At 38.5% G+C, this 15000-nt stretch overlaps 1 protein-coding gene across 3 annotated transcripts in view; it reads right to left on the bottom strand.

The window, feature by feature from the left end:
- Positions 1 to 15000, bottom strand: part of veph1 (ventricular zone expressed PH domain-containing 1) — a 74647-nt gene that overhangs the window by 21629 nt on the left and 38018 nt on the right. For all 3 annotated transcript variants that reach the window (XM_034867122.1, XM_034867124.1, XM_034867123.1), the window contains 5 exons: positions 13123 to 13343; positions 10591 to 10815; positions 7824 to 8188; positions 4078 to 4217; positions 3831 to 3965 (listed from right to left, as the gene is read on the bottom strand). In XM_034867122.1, the coding sequence (XP_034723013.1) occupies positions 3831 to 3965; positions 4078 to 4217; positions 7824 to 8188; positions 10591 to 10815; positions 13123 to 13343 (1086 nt within the window). The remainder of the gene's footprint in view (positions 1 to 3830; positions 3966 to 4077; positions 4218 to 7823; positions 8189 to 10590; positions 10816 to 13122; positions 13344 to 15000) is intronic.

Genomic DNA, 15000 nt, shown 5'->3' with positions numbered 1-15000 from the left:
TCCCATAATGTCTTTATCTAATCTTAGTCTCAGCTCTGTCTTTACCTTATCTCTTTCTCTTTTAATCCTCTTACTCTACCAAACTTTATCTCCACGCGCTTACTCTGAGAAAGGTGGAAGCCTGAGAAGGGAGATACTTGACAAGTATTGTTTCACCATTCTTTCTTTAGCCCAGTCTCTCATCATATCTCAAGCCAGGTCTTCCTTTATTTCCTCTTTGTCTTCCTCTTTTCTCTTGCCACATCCTCTGTGAAAATTACTCTGCAATTTCTAATTTTACCTCTTCCCACTCCCACCGTCCTCCTGTCTTTTACAGTCCGCATGTGCACGTCTTCTTCCTTCAATGATTTATCTATCCAGATTTCTTTCTTTCTACTTTTTGCTTTTCCTATATTACCTATTTCTTTCCTCATCTTTAACCATCTTTTTTAACTCTTAACTCTCTCTCATTCCCTTTCTTCCTCTTCTCTTTTTAAGGCTTGACACGTCTCATTCCCTTTTTCTTTCATGCTTTATCTTAATCACTCAGTGCCTGCATCCTTTTTTTTCCAAATCTTGCAAATTTCTTTCCATATAGTCCTTTACTTTCATCCTTCAAACTCCAATTTCCTCCCTTGTACTGATTAATGTCAGTTGTGACTGACGCAATGATGATGCAGCTCTCCGATGCTGTGGGGCTCATTTAAGTTTAGTCTTAATTTTATCTTTTGTATCTCTTGACCCGGCTGCTTCTTTAACTCTTTTTTTCTATTTTCATGCTTTAAACCCATTAGCTTTTTATTGTTATTGTATCTTTCTTAACCTTTTCCTCCCGAGTATCTCACATCCATCTCTTTCTGCTCAACCCTAAAAGCTCTTACCTCCCTCCACCCCTCTCTTCTTTGCTCACGGCAGCTTTATATTATCTCTGTGTCATAATTCAATCCAATTCTATTTATAGTATCAAATCAATACAACAGCTATCTTAAGACACTTTACATATAGAGTAGGTCTACAACAATTCCAGTAATTCCCCTAAGAGCAAGCATTTAGTGTGACAGTGGTGAGGAAAACTTCCTTTCAGGGAGAAAACTGGGACAGACCCAGGCTCTTGGTACGGTCCGGGTTGGGGGCGGGATGTAGATGCAATAATAGTCACAATAACGATCCTGGAACTATGACTAGAAATAGTAGTTGTAGTAGTCATAGCGTAGCAGGGCACTGCAGGGCATTATAGGGTGTAGCAGGGCGTAGCAGGGCACTGCAGAGAGGCACGGAGCAGGACCACAACTGGCGACAACTGCATGATTTAGGTGCCACCCTAATCCAAGGAAAACTGCTGGGCGAAAAAACACAAGGACTACAGAAATAAGTTGCCTTTAAAAACTACTAAACTTTTAAATCTTTTAAATCTCCCTCTCAGAACAGAACAATAACCTTTTCTTTACCATATATATAACAAAAGTATGTAACAAAAGTGTGTACACAGAGTGTAGTGCAGTAATTTCCCCACTGGGGACTAATAAACAAATTATCTTAATTATCTTATCTTATATATAGCTTTCCTCCCTGTTGCATCTCTTCTCTCCTGGTTTTCCACTACATGTGTTTCTGATTGGCTGATAGTGACAGGAGTAAAGCTGGAGAACTAATAAAGAGGGAATTAAAGCAAACAGGAAATGCAAAGCATATGGATGGAGGGAAAGGTCATGGTCTTCTTCTTTCCTCTCTCCAGTAAATCTCCTATAATATTATCTGTGGTTTTTCTACGTGCGGCCCTACAAAATGAAACTGAACCCATTTAAAGTAAATAGATACTTGGAAGGTTTGTTGGGTCGGTATCAGTTGGTATCATTACATATCATAATGCCAACTCTAATCATCAGGTATTTATTTAAAGTTCTACAGACATGCAACGGTCATTGATTTTCTCATCAAACTCTTAAGGAAGCAAATAGGTGGATTTGATAATGTTGAGCCGTACAAATGGTCCAGTTAGAGCCTGTTGAGAAGAGCAGAAAGCACATTTTCCTTGTGACTCAGCAGGTAAATCAGAGGTTTTACTGGAGACTGATGCAGTAAACACAGTAAAAGCAGATGTTTACGACCATCTTTGAACTGATGAGTGTAACACTGCATGAGTCTGCGTGCCCTGCAGTGGTGGAATGTAACAAAGTACATTTACTTAAAGTAGAAATATGCGGTACTTGTACTTTATTTATTTACTTTTCATGGCGCTTCAGACAGTTCAGAAGGACATTTTTACTTCACTAGAATTAATTGATAGCTTTAGTAACAACTTTACAAATAAGATTTTTTTAAATACAAAACATAAAATATGAATTCTTTTGTCATCAATTAAACTACCAAACGGTATCCAAGTACAACTTAAAAATTGGAAACTACTTTAATAATGTTTTAAGTCATTTGTCGTGCAACAACATTTAATGGTTCCAGCTTTTCAAATGTGAGGATTTACTGCTTTTCTTTAAAATATTTTGATAATTTGAATTTATTCTTAAAGTGCTTTAATTATATTCATTTTCAGATTCATAATTCATATGTTGTTGTACTGCACATTGCTGCTTCTCCTCTTTTCACCCTGTGTGTTGAGCTCTCTGTTATAGCTACAGAGGGAGGCATCTCACTTATGTTCTATCTTTGTTGGGAGTTGCACATGTGCAGTAGCTAGGTAAGCACTGCTAGCTAGTCAGAAGCAGAGTATGAGGGAGTGCCACGCTAGCAGCTAGGCAAGCATTATAACGTGTTACAACGTGATGCAGGTTTGTCACCGAAGTAAAGGCTGGACTACAATAGAGCTATTTGCAGCAGTTTGTGGACAGTGATTTCTGTTGGAGATGGTAAGTCCCTTTGGGGTGGACCTTTTTACAAAACTAAACATATAAATATATAAATGAAAGGGAAAAAGCCAAAAAGCATAATACAATAATAATTTTCGAGAGTAACATTTTCAGCCAAAGTCAACCACCACACACCACACTGCACCCGTCACAACGCTCCACAAGTATAAAACACATCACTTATTTAAATTAAATCAAAAGTTAGCTGCCTCGTAGTCTGTTACTAGCAGGGTTGCTGTGGGAGTGACAGGTGTAGAGGTGCTGCTGCAACTTCTTTCGGGTACAGTTGCTGGGATTTCTGACTCGGGTCTATTAGGCTTTTTAGCCTGCGATCGATTCATGAAGAAATGCGCTTTTAATGCCATGTTTTAGGCAAGCTAACGTCTGTACTGTTGACCTGCCGGGAAAGTTTCCACAACTATCTGTTAGAGGTGTGCAGTGTGTGTATTTATAAATAATTGGTAAGCTCATGCTCCATATGGTAACCATAGCTCTTCCATGTGATTGCTACCACAACACACGAAACACACAAAACAAACCACAGCTGTATTTTCTTGTGGGTCTATTTATCTCCTAGCGACCACTTAGCTTGTCACATTATGAAAGGGCAGCATATGGAACAACACCCACATCCACACACTTATAAATGATTAAGATGACAAACTGGGGTGTGCAAAGGCCTTGTATACAGAAGTGTTCATTTAGTGCATTTTATATTTAAACAAAGTGGATGTTGAACTTTTACAATTTACTGTGTTGAAGAGTTGTATTTATGTTTTTCACTATTGCTGACTTCATTAGTGCACGTACGCACACACATGCACATACGCACTTGCGCAAACAAACACAAACACACACACACACACGCACACGCACATGCACACACACACACACACACACACACACACACACACACACACACACACACACACACACACACACACACACACACACACACACACACACACACACCACACTGTGGTCCAGTACCTTCCCATGTGGGGTGGTGTTCTGTGTCATGGCCATGAGGAAGCTGTGAGCACCTTTTAACTGTGTTTTCTCCCAAATGGAGGCAAGCCTTATGACACACTCATCCCTGGAGCACAGAGCAACACTGGACTTACTCTGATCGAAAGAGAGAGAAAAGAAAACAGCGAAGAAACAAATCAAATTACATAAAAGAGAGATGTGGTTTGGATAGAGAACGAGGAAAATTATTTAACTATAACTTGTGCACCTGCAGATGTAGCAGCATGATGTGAATCCAAAGATGAGGCTGTCGGCTGGTCAGGTTGAAGCAGGACTTTGCATACAGACAGTAGTGGCCCTTAAGAGGACAGGAGAACGACAGCTTGGCCACACATCCTCGATTTGAATCTGTCACACAAACACATAAAAATGGCAATCATTCATTTTCCCAAGCTAAACCAGCTTGCTCTCTTTATCGGGTTTGCTTCTCTATGCCCCTCACACATGTGGACTTGATCGTTTTTACAGATTGATTCATAGCATACATCAGAAAATGTCTTCTTCTCCCACCACCACCTCCCACGAACTCCCACATCTCAGCCAGGAAGAAAAAACCAGTGATGGGCCAACAGTTTCTGTGCTTCACAAGAAAATCATATGCTAGATCAAAATGGTTTATTTTTGTAACACTTTATATTTATTTTATGCCATGAATACTAAATAAAATAACTGCTTCCAGCTAAAAAATAGTGTGCCAAATAAATCCCCAATAAAACAGCAAATTGTTGTTTTTATAATTTAGTATTGTACAAATAAAAAAAATGAGTTTCAGAGGTGCTGGTGGGCAGATACCTTTCATCTGAGCCAGTCTTGCTCTTTCCCAAGATGGTTAACGGATTCAAACATCTTCTAGTTCTAGACAGAAACACTGTAAAGTCCTCCTGGATATCTCCTACAAGTTATAATAATAAAGTGATCATCATCCAGATGAGACCACCTGTGACATCATTTCCTAAGTGCTAGGGGTTGATTCTCATTAAGAGACTCAATACTATGACAGCAGATGCAAAGCAAAGAAATGAATGTGTGTCTATGTGTATGTGTTTAACGATTGTATATTTACATTCACCTTCATATTTAATCAATTAAGCAGAGGCCAAAGGAGGAGTTTATTTTATGTCGTGTGTTTCCTGTTTTACGTGTGTGTATATACATCTGTGTTAGTGTGTGTGTGTGTTTGTTCTGGGGTCCAAAAACCGAGAATACAGTATAGTTATGGGGTCCTGACAGCTTTGTGGGGCCAAAATGCTGGACCCCACAATTTTAAAGGGCTGTTTGAGGGTTGAGACCTGGTTTTAGGATTAGGGTTATAATTAAATTATGATTAGGGTGAGGGTATGGGCTAAATTAGTTTTGATGGTTAAGGTTAGAGTAAGGGGCTAGAGAATGCATTTTGTCAATCCCCACAAAGATAGTGAGACACACTCTCTGTGTGTGTGTGTGTGTGTGTGTGTATGTGTCTATGAGTGTGTATATGATTCATGGCCGCCTTTCAGTTAAAATGACTAATCCCCTAACATCCCCTCCCTTCCCCTGTCAATAAAAATAGCATCACCTCTCTCTTGTTTGAGTCTGGTGCTGTGTGGGCATGAGCTTTGTCTGATCTTAATATGTTCAAAGGACTGAAGCCGTGTCCCTATTAGTGGGACTCACTGATGCAAATGGATCAGACAAAGGAATACAGACAAATTGTACAGTCCAATTGCATACTTCTGTAAGTATGTGTGTGTATTGTTAAGTGTGAAGTGATGTGTATTATTGAATTTGTGCATGTGACTATCTGCACCCACATTACAGGTGTTTAAGAGACCAGAGGCCCAGTTGCCCAGTAGAAAATGTATGTATGTATGTATGTCTAAATGTGTCTATCTTGTAAAATTTGTGTATCTGATGTATCAAATGCATTTTTAATTTGTTTGTTTGTTAAATTAGCTGTTATTTATACCATTTTAAGCTGAGATCTATAATTTCAGGAGGGGCTGGATCAAGTTTAAATAAAATCAGATTAATTATGGGAGGGCGCTGCAACATTACAAGATGACAATGAAGTCTTAATTCAAGTGGAGCAAATTGAATTGAAACAAAGGAAAATGAACAGAAATCATAAAACATGAATGAAATTAAAATATCAAATTCCTGAATATGACATGAATGAGAGGGGAAATGTGAAAAGGGATTACAAAGTTTTAGAAAGTGGATTAAATTAGTTTGGAGACACAGGAGGTTTCTCATTTCATTGTTTTTTCACATGAACTGACTGACCCACTGTTAATAGTCAGCACACACTGCAGGAACTAAGGTTTGAGTGCAAGCGTGCACACATTCAAAACTGCACCCATATATATATCCTTTATTCTACATATGTATGCATAACATTCATCTGTTTCTACTTAAACCTGACTATGTTGTACAGATGTAACTGAATTTAATAAGCCTGACCACTTCAAAACAATTATTTGCCTCTATACCTTGGTTAATTTTCCCATTAACAAATTAGCTCTATGACAGACCCAAAACCAATAATAGCATTGATCACACCAACCCCTTTAAAATGAAACCGTTTTGAATCTGAATTGCAATGATAAGATATCAATCAAACAGTTCTCATGAATTGCGTTTGTGTTTTTCCTGGTGGTTTGCAGATAATGTAAATCCATGGATGAGGCCAATGAGGGACAGGGACGTTAAAGTTAATATAATCATTTAACGTCAAATCAGAGATACAATCTAAGGATCTATTTTTAATAAAAGTCTAGGGGGAGATAAATTAAAAATAAGACATTTAAAAAAAAACTATTTGCTGTGCTCCTCAGTAATTTACTGCCAAACTGCATGACTTCATAAAAGAGATATTCAACAGGAAAATCATATGATCCTCTTCCCCGGCTTGGCTAATGGCCATCAATAACTAAAAAAACACAGCTCTTAGCCAACAAAACGTCAAAGATAAAATTTACAATATGAGGTGTTGGGCCAGACAGGATATAATTATAGGAGAACTAAAACTAATACTGGGGTAGAAGGAGAAAAATTACAGTCACATGTCCTCTGGACGGAATTAAAATCACTAATCAGCACATTAAATAAAGCAATACAATTAAAATTAAATTATTCCCTGACTGATTGGGGCTAAATGGGTTTTTATGTGATGTAAAAACTGAAAATGGGAAGAATGAGGAGAAGAGGAGATGTATTCATACCAGAGATGTGGACTTTACACTTGGTGACTTGGGTATGAGTCAACTTGAGTCACTGTTTAGATGGCTTGCAACTTGGATTTGTAAGTTAATGACTCAAACAATCGACTTGACTTTAGGCATGACAACTCAAATTACTTGCGTGTATTCATAAGATTGAATGTAAGCTGTTAAATATATAATAATATAATTTGACATCATGTTTTTGTCTGACTTGTCTAAAAAGCTTCCCCAGTATAGGATTGGCAAAAGTCATTGCTTTGGCAACATGAACATGAAAGACCCCTGATGAAGCCTCATTGGTTGAAACAGACCGCAACAACAGCTGCGTCTTTGCCACCAGTGATCACTTTTGGATTTAAAAATGTAAAACGTGACTTGATTTGGGACTTGACTTGCGTTAACTAAGGACTCCACTTAACTTGATTTGACATAACCTCTGACTTGACTTGACCCCAAAAAAATAATAACTTGTGCGAGACTTGGACCAAATGAATTGAGACATACTGGGACTTGGAAAAAGATGACTTGGTCCCAACAATGATTTATACCACAGCATCAATCCACCCCAGCCACAACATCTGACTGTAATCTCATTCAGGTTCCGCAAGCTACACAAACTCTCCCTTTGTCTCTCTCTGTGTACTGCACTGTTCTCCACCTACTGCTTACACCGATAACACTGTCATCAAATTTTTTCTGGAACTGACCTCAAAGAAAGCATGCACTGAAAAGACGTTTGTCATCTTCACATTACCTTCTATCGCACACTGCTCTGGTACGGGGATCTGCTGCACCATGTCTCGACAGAACTCTCTGATCGTCACCATATTGTCTCTTAAATGGATGAAGAGTCTGTCGGCGTCCTCCTGCTCCCCCTTCTCTCTGCTTGGAACTTTCTCAGCCTCTTTGACCCCTCTGTCCAGGGCAGTGGTAATGGGCATCGCACCGTCATCCGTCACTTTCATCTCAGCAATAAGTGCTTCCTGGTTTTTTGAGTGTGAATTCACCAATGTGTTGGAGGAGATGTGGTCTGGGCTTGGCTCCAATCCCTCACCGTCCTCCCCGGTGTCTGAGTTGATGGAGCGTGAGCGCACAGCGTGCAGAGCCAGGCTCTTTGACCTAAGTGAGACCAGAACATTTAATACCAAATGTTGCAAAATGTCCAGGGTTTGGTTTTGTTGCAGGATTCTGTGGACATTGGAAAATTGCTGACAATGATTTTGTAACAACTAAAAGAAAAAACACTGCAAAATGTCTAAATTTCAATGCATGGCAGGACCACTACATATATTGTGGGCATAGAAATTACTTTGCTAAAGATACTGATCTTTTGTAATCAGTGTCCGCTTTTGCTTGAAGTCCTTTTTTTGTCTTTGGCAAACTTTACGTTAGTTTTAAATTGCACTAAAATGATTCAGTACTCTAGTTCCCGTTAAACTTGATTCAGTTGTGCCCAGTGTACCTTGTAAGGTAACAACATTTACAAGTCTAACATTCTAACAGACACTTTTCAAAGGTCTACAGGACTATTCACTTTATAAATAACACAACGGATAGCAAACCGTTAGCAGTGACAAGGTGAGTTAACACCCTGATTCAAAAAGATTCTTTGTAAAGTCTTCTTGTTAAATGGATATTTATCATATATGTCAATAATTTATTCAAGATACATTTGTTATAGGATAAACTAATGTCATCTTAGGACAAAACGGTTGTGTGGTTCTGCAGCAGAAACATGTGCAACAGGAATCAATGCTCTCAACTTACAGCAGTACAGTCAAAAAGCATTAGACAAGAGACGTGTTTATTTTTTTGGCTTTGTACACCAGCGCAATGGACTTCAAATCCAACTGTAGGACTTTTGGACCTTTTAATATACTGTTCCCAAATTTTAGGAGTATGTAACATGATTATGAAAAACAGACAAGCAGTTTGGATGAAATATACCGGCCCCTTAAGGAGTTGATCCATTTCCTGGTTAGAGGTTATCTTTGGATAGTCTGTCTTTGGTTTTCTACAATAAACAGATACAGAGAAATATCTTCTTGGCTCAAAGGATCTCTTGCTAGTTTGACTGGAAATCAATCCAATCAACTAGGTGACATTGCTAAAAGTCTAAACATAGAGCAGAGGCGGTAGTGTGTACATCCCCACTGTTGAGGTGCAGGGCAAACAGGACCTGGCTACAACAAGAAGAAAAAGTAGGGGCCTGCATTCTGCTCATTCTCCCATTCGTTTATTGTGCTTTCAACTTGCAGCACACATTTAAATTATACATGATGCTGTCTTCTGGCTTTTGATGATATTATTTTCAGTTAGGCATACATACACAGTGGTGAGTAGTAAAAGACATCTCAGCACAAATCTGCATTTATTTTTGAAAGCAACATGTGTTTGGATAGACAACAGCCGTATGGTATAATATAGGAAATATATACAGTATGTATGACACAAGTCTTAACCTAATCACTTAAGTGAAACGGTTTATATGGCGATGCAAAATTCGTCATTATACTTGATCTTGATACCTTGAAAATAGGATACTTGAAAGAAAGTTGTGAATCAAGCCAAAGGCCCAGATATTTAAGTTCATTAACTTGTACAATTTGAGTGAAAGGGATTGTTATCTTGATTCAATGTAGCTGATCGGGTGGGGAACAGTATGCCATATGACTTTCTGTTATTCAGTGGAAGGTTGTTGGATTGGAACTAAAGTTGAAAGGCATTAAAGTTAGATTGCAGTAAGAAGTAAGATTGAATCTTAGAGAAAGATAGGTTAGATATGTAGATCACTGTGTCATCTGTATATAGATGAATATAACAGTCTGAACAGATTTGAGGAAGATTATTGATAAATAAAGAGAATAGAAGAGGACCTAAGGAAGAGCCTTGAGGAACACCTTTCTCCATTATTAAGGACTGTGATACACAACCATGAAAACAAACACGCTGATGTCTAAAGTGAACATAATAATTAAACCAGAGAAGAGAGTTTTTAGAAAGGCCTATCACATTTAATTGGTCAAAAAGCAAACATGATTGACCATATCAAAAGCCCCTAGTGAGATCTATGAACATTGCACCAGTTAACATGTTATTGTCTAGGAAGAATGAAACACCATTCGTAAATTTTAGAAAAGCAGTAGTTGTAGAGTACCGGAGAATCAGCAGAGTGCGGACACCTCATTCTTTTAATTTGTATTGCTAACAGTCTACCCGGCTAGCGTTCCCACCACATTGGCTAACGTTAGTTCTAACAATATTAACATATTTTAACTAAATGTTACCACAAAACATTTAAATAAGGGGTTTAAATCATATCCTTTTCTAAATCAACACTCTGGGAATATCAAAAAATGTGCCACTAAAAACAAAAGGTGCTTGATAACATTCTCAGAACGTTCTTGGAACAAAAACATTCTAATTGGGTGTTCTTCATAAAAAGATTTTCCTACTATTCAGTCAGATACTGAGCAGATACTCAGCAGAGCAATGTCATGTTACATACAGTACTAACCAACCTGTTGAATCTCATTTCTTGTCTCTCTTCCCTGACGGCTTGGCTCAGGCTGTAGCGTCTCTGGGGGGCCGGAGAGTCCACCTCCACCTCCTCCTCTTCCCCCTCCTCTGCCATTTTCTCATTGAAAGCCTGGATCTTCACCTGCAGCTGCTCCTCTGACCCACTACCTCCCCCGCCTCCCTCCGGAAGATATGCACAGGGAGACTGCGGGCATGACTGGTCCACCCTGTAAAACACACACACACACACACACACACACACACACACACACACACACACACACACATGGTTGGATTACATGTGGTGGGCACATGAAATGAAGCTGAACAGACCCATTTGGATGGATTTCAGTTGCCTTCCTGCCTGCCCCCCTCCCTTCCTTTCTAGCTAGCGTGTCTATAATTCTCCCTTTCTCACAGTGACTCTGGCTCTATTTTTGAGTCTCTCACCCCACATGTCCCCTCTCTCCCTCTTTTGCTGGGTACATCTCACTTTCTCCCCTCTCTCTAGGGCTTTGTTTTTCTTTGTCCCTCACCGCCTGTCTCCTCTGTTTTGCTCTTTAACCACACTCATTTTTCCCTCCCGTCCATTCTTTCTTTCTGTCCTTATTTTTTCCCTACAAGTGGTCTTTATAACTTCATTTAACAGTCCACTTGTTTGCTGAAAGAGGACTTACAACTGCCCTGTTGTTGTTTTCTTCTGTGTTCACCCCCTGCTTTTTCAGTAATAAACCATCCTGCCTCTCTCAATCCCTTGTTCCTTGTCTTTCTTCCATTAGACCCCAAGCAAAGTCTTTGGAAGCCTCCAATCCTGCACATGATGGTCTTGTTTTGGAGAGCTGTGCGTGTCATTCCCACATTACAGCCAGATGAATCACAGTCAACTTATGCACACAATACCATCATGTTGTTACAAACCCACAATTTTAATGTTTTATTACCACAAATTGATTGAATGTGTGGGATCAATTTATGTATTATCTTAGCTTTGTACAAGTTTCAAATATGTTTCAGAACTCTTGACACAGGAATAGGTTTTTAAATAATTTTATTAATAATGATTTCCTTATCAATTTTGCTAGGCAATCCAGATGTTTACAACTGAAGTACTTTGTCCTTTGTCATTTATTCTTGCATTGCCAGACCTATCTTTAGGTCTGTGGAGTAACATCCGGCTACTCCGCACATATATTCTAGAATAGGAGAATAAAATGCTGCGTTGTTTACATTTTTTAGAACCTATCCAATCCAAATAGACTTGGGAAGGAACTTGTTTTGGTGGAACATTTGCATCTGGCAATAGAAAACGCCACATACAATATTACATGACGTTAACTGTTCACACAACATAGTAACGTGAGATATTAAAATTAGCTGGATACATGGTTAAATTTACTTCGTCCACAACAATCCCAACCAATCGGTCCCAAAACATCCCAGTTTGATAGTAAATGCCGAAACATTCTTTGCAAATCTTTCCAATCATTCCCCAAAACAACCAAGAAGGCCTGCTTTGTTGCATGATTCAAATTATTTGCTTCAAAAGTTGCTTTTTTTAGTATGCAGCTTTGTAGCTTATACTCTGTTGTTGTTTACCGAAGCGGAGGGATTTTGATAACGGTAACACTCAGAAAGGGACAATGTTCTTGACAATGTACTTCCGTTGATTCAGATTATTTGTCAATTATCAACACCTTTTAAAAAGTAAATAAGCAACACTCAAAGTTAGTTTTTAACAAATTTGCTTCATCAGCACTGTGTGTTGATTGACATCAGATTTAAGCAAACAACCCCAGGACTCTTACCAGTTTTTTATTTAAAAATTGTTAGATGCTTATTGGGGAAGTGAAGTACGTCCCATCACCTTTTTGCAACTTCAAACCAGTGAAAAGACCACAGGCAAAACATTTTAATAGGCAAAAAAAGTTCTGGCAGTATGTTAAGAAAATGAGTTGACAGTTTCTGTAAATGATGGGAGGAAATACTGGACGGTATTTTCCGTATTACTTGAAAGAACATCACAGCCTATACAAGCGCTAATGCAAATATGAACAAAACACATTTATTAACAACGAATCTCTGGTGGTCTGGAACTACATGTTGCTTCGCTCTAGTTCTTTATAGTATAGTATATACTATGGTTATAAATATATATACATACACACCACCCTTTTTAAATATACCAAATCAAGTTACTAGTCCTAACAGAGAAATTTGTCTGGATTCCTACTGCTGCCAGATGAGCATCTGATATGGGAGCAGCACTTTTTAAATTTTTTGTTTATGAATACACATATTCAGCATCCCTAAATCCATACATTTAACAGTGTAGTTTGACATATTAGCAAATACATTTATTTGCTTTCTGGACATAAGTTAGATGAGAAGATGAATAACACTCTCGTATCTGTAAGTTACATATAATGCTAGGGCCTGCAGCCAGCAGTTAACACTTTATCTGTAGCTATAAAAAACAAGAGAAAAAAGAGACATAAGAGTATAAAAACATAACCTGTAAATGTGTGTTTCCTGACCTGCACTGGATAACTGTGTTCTCCTCCAGTCTTCTCCCCAGCAGTCGGGCTATAGCAGTAAACGAGTTGCTCATCCTGTAGATGTCTTTACCACAGCCTCCCAGTAAAGATGGGTAACGATCGGCCAGAGCTCTGATTTCCAGCAGCAATGTGTGGTGAAAGCTGTGCTCCATGTTGCCCAGACAGGACACCAGGTAGACCAACGAGCTGTGAGCATGAGTCTGGAGAAAGGGGACAACACAGAGAGAAAGACAAGATGTCAAAATGATGACATCTGGTCCATGCTGGTCCCAGCGTAAAAATAAGCAAAGGAATAAGGCAAGAAAGTAAGATTCAGATTGCCAACAAGTTTGTTTTATTGTACAAAAATCATCAATTTTAATGGCTATTTTTAATGTTGTGGGTAGTTTCTAAATGTACTGATAATTACTGAAAATGGATCAAGGATTATTGCTAGTGTGAAAGTATTGTGTTACTAAATGTGTTTGGTGAAAAAAAGTGTATTTTATCTAATTCAAAACACATTTGTTTTATATTTCCAAATGGGGGGGGGGGGGGAGGTTGCGGCAACTTCTTTTGTTTCTAAATCAAAACAAAACAAACAATAATAATTACAAACACATGCTCTCAGCGAGACCACACATAAACACACATTTGATCATTCTCAGCCTGCTATCTGTGTTAAATGAATCCAGAACGAATATAAGACCTGCTCACCTCTGACACACAATATTTTACAAACAATTGTTGTATTCTTAAGTTCCTACTTCTCTTGGTGCTATTTCCTGTCTTAACTGTTTTAAACTGTGAGGTTTTAAACTGCAAGGTTTTATCATCTGACGCATTTTGATCATAACCTGTGAGTTAACAAAAACCAGACAAGTTTTAAAGGGGGGTAAACCAGTGAAGACAGGAATCCATGATGACAGATGAACAAAGGTGACATGATTCGGTGTTTGAGGCCAAAAAAAGCTCCATCTGGGAACAACAGGATTCTTTTAAAAACATAAGGCTTCACAATTGTATAAAACTAAAAAAAAGACATCCCTCTCTCTTCTGATTAAAAAACAAACTGATTGATTGATGGAGGGACAAAAAGACAGACAGAGCTGCGTTTACAGAGCTCAAGCACACATTGTAACAAGGAGAGAAGAATGCAGTTACTGCACAAGTTGGGCATGTTTCCCTCACTGTAGGATGCTAGATTTATACGTGGATGCTAAAACTACCAGAAAATGTAGAACTTGACTTTATACTGTAACAGCATGCCAAGTAGGTATTTAGGAGTTTTTTTGCCCTGGAGTGCAGGCTGCAGGTATGAAGACTTTACGAGGATGTGTGCTATTTCTGCACACAGTTTGGATTTTATTGTTGAGATGATTTTACTTTTTAAGGACTTACTACAATATTTCCAAATGTGACAGCAGAATGCTCGTCATTTACAATTTGCAAGTGAGACATTTTAAAGCTTTCCTGGTCATAGGGCGCTTTTCTTAATCCTCAATCACCGCATTTTGTGTTTAATTTTCTGGAAAAAGCACTTGGCCTTGATTTGATGTCCTTAATACATCACTTGTTTAACTTATGTCCAAATTCTTATTTAGAATTTTGCAAAGAATCAGAAACAAGAAGAACAGGAAGAACTGTTGTTTTTAATTATAACTTTTAATGTTGTCCAAAACATTATGGCAGGGTAACAGATATTCCTCCAAAATGCCGATCTGACATGACAGATTTGGATCTGGAGAAAGAAATCAGTTCTTTCTGGCTCATGTGTACTGACACACACACACACACCTACAAACCTACACACACACACACACACACACACACACACACACACACACACACACACACACACACACACACACACACACA

The sequence above is a fragment of the Etheostoma cragini genome, chromosome 3 (genome assembly GCF_013103735.1).
Source record: "Etheostoma cragini isolate CJK2018 chromosome 3, CSU_Ecrag_1.0, whole genome shotgun sequence".
Lineage (NCBI taxonomy): Eukaryota > Metazoa > Chordata > Actinopteri > Perciformes > Percidae > Etheostoma > Etheostoma cragini.
Note: the sequence above shows the minus strand (reverse complement) of the source record. Positions and strands in the feature narration are given on the sequence as shown.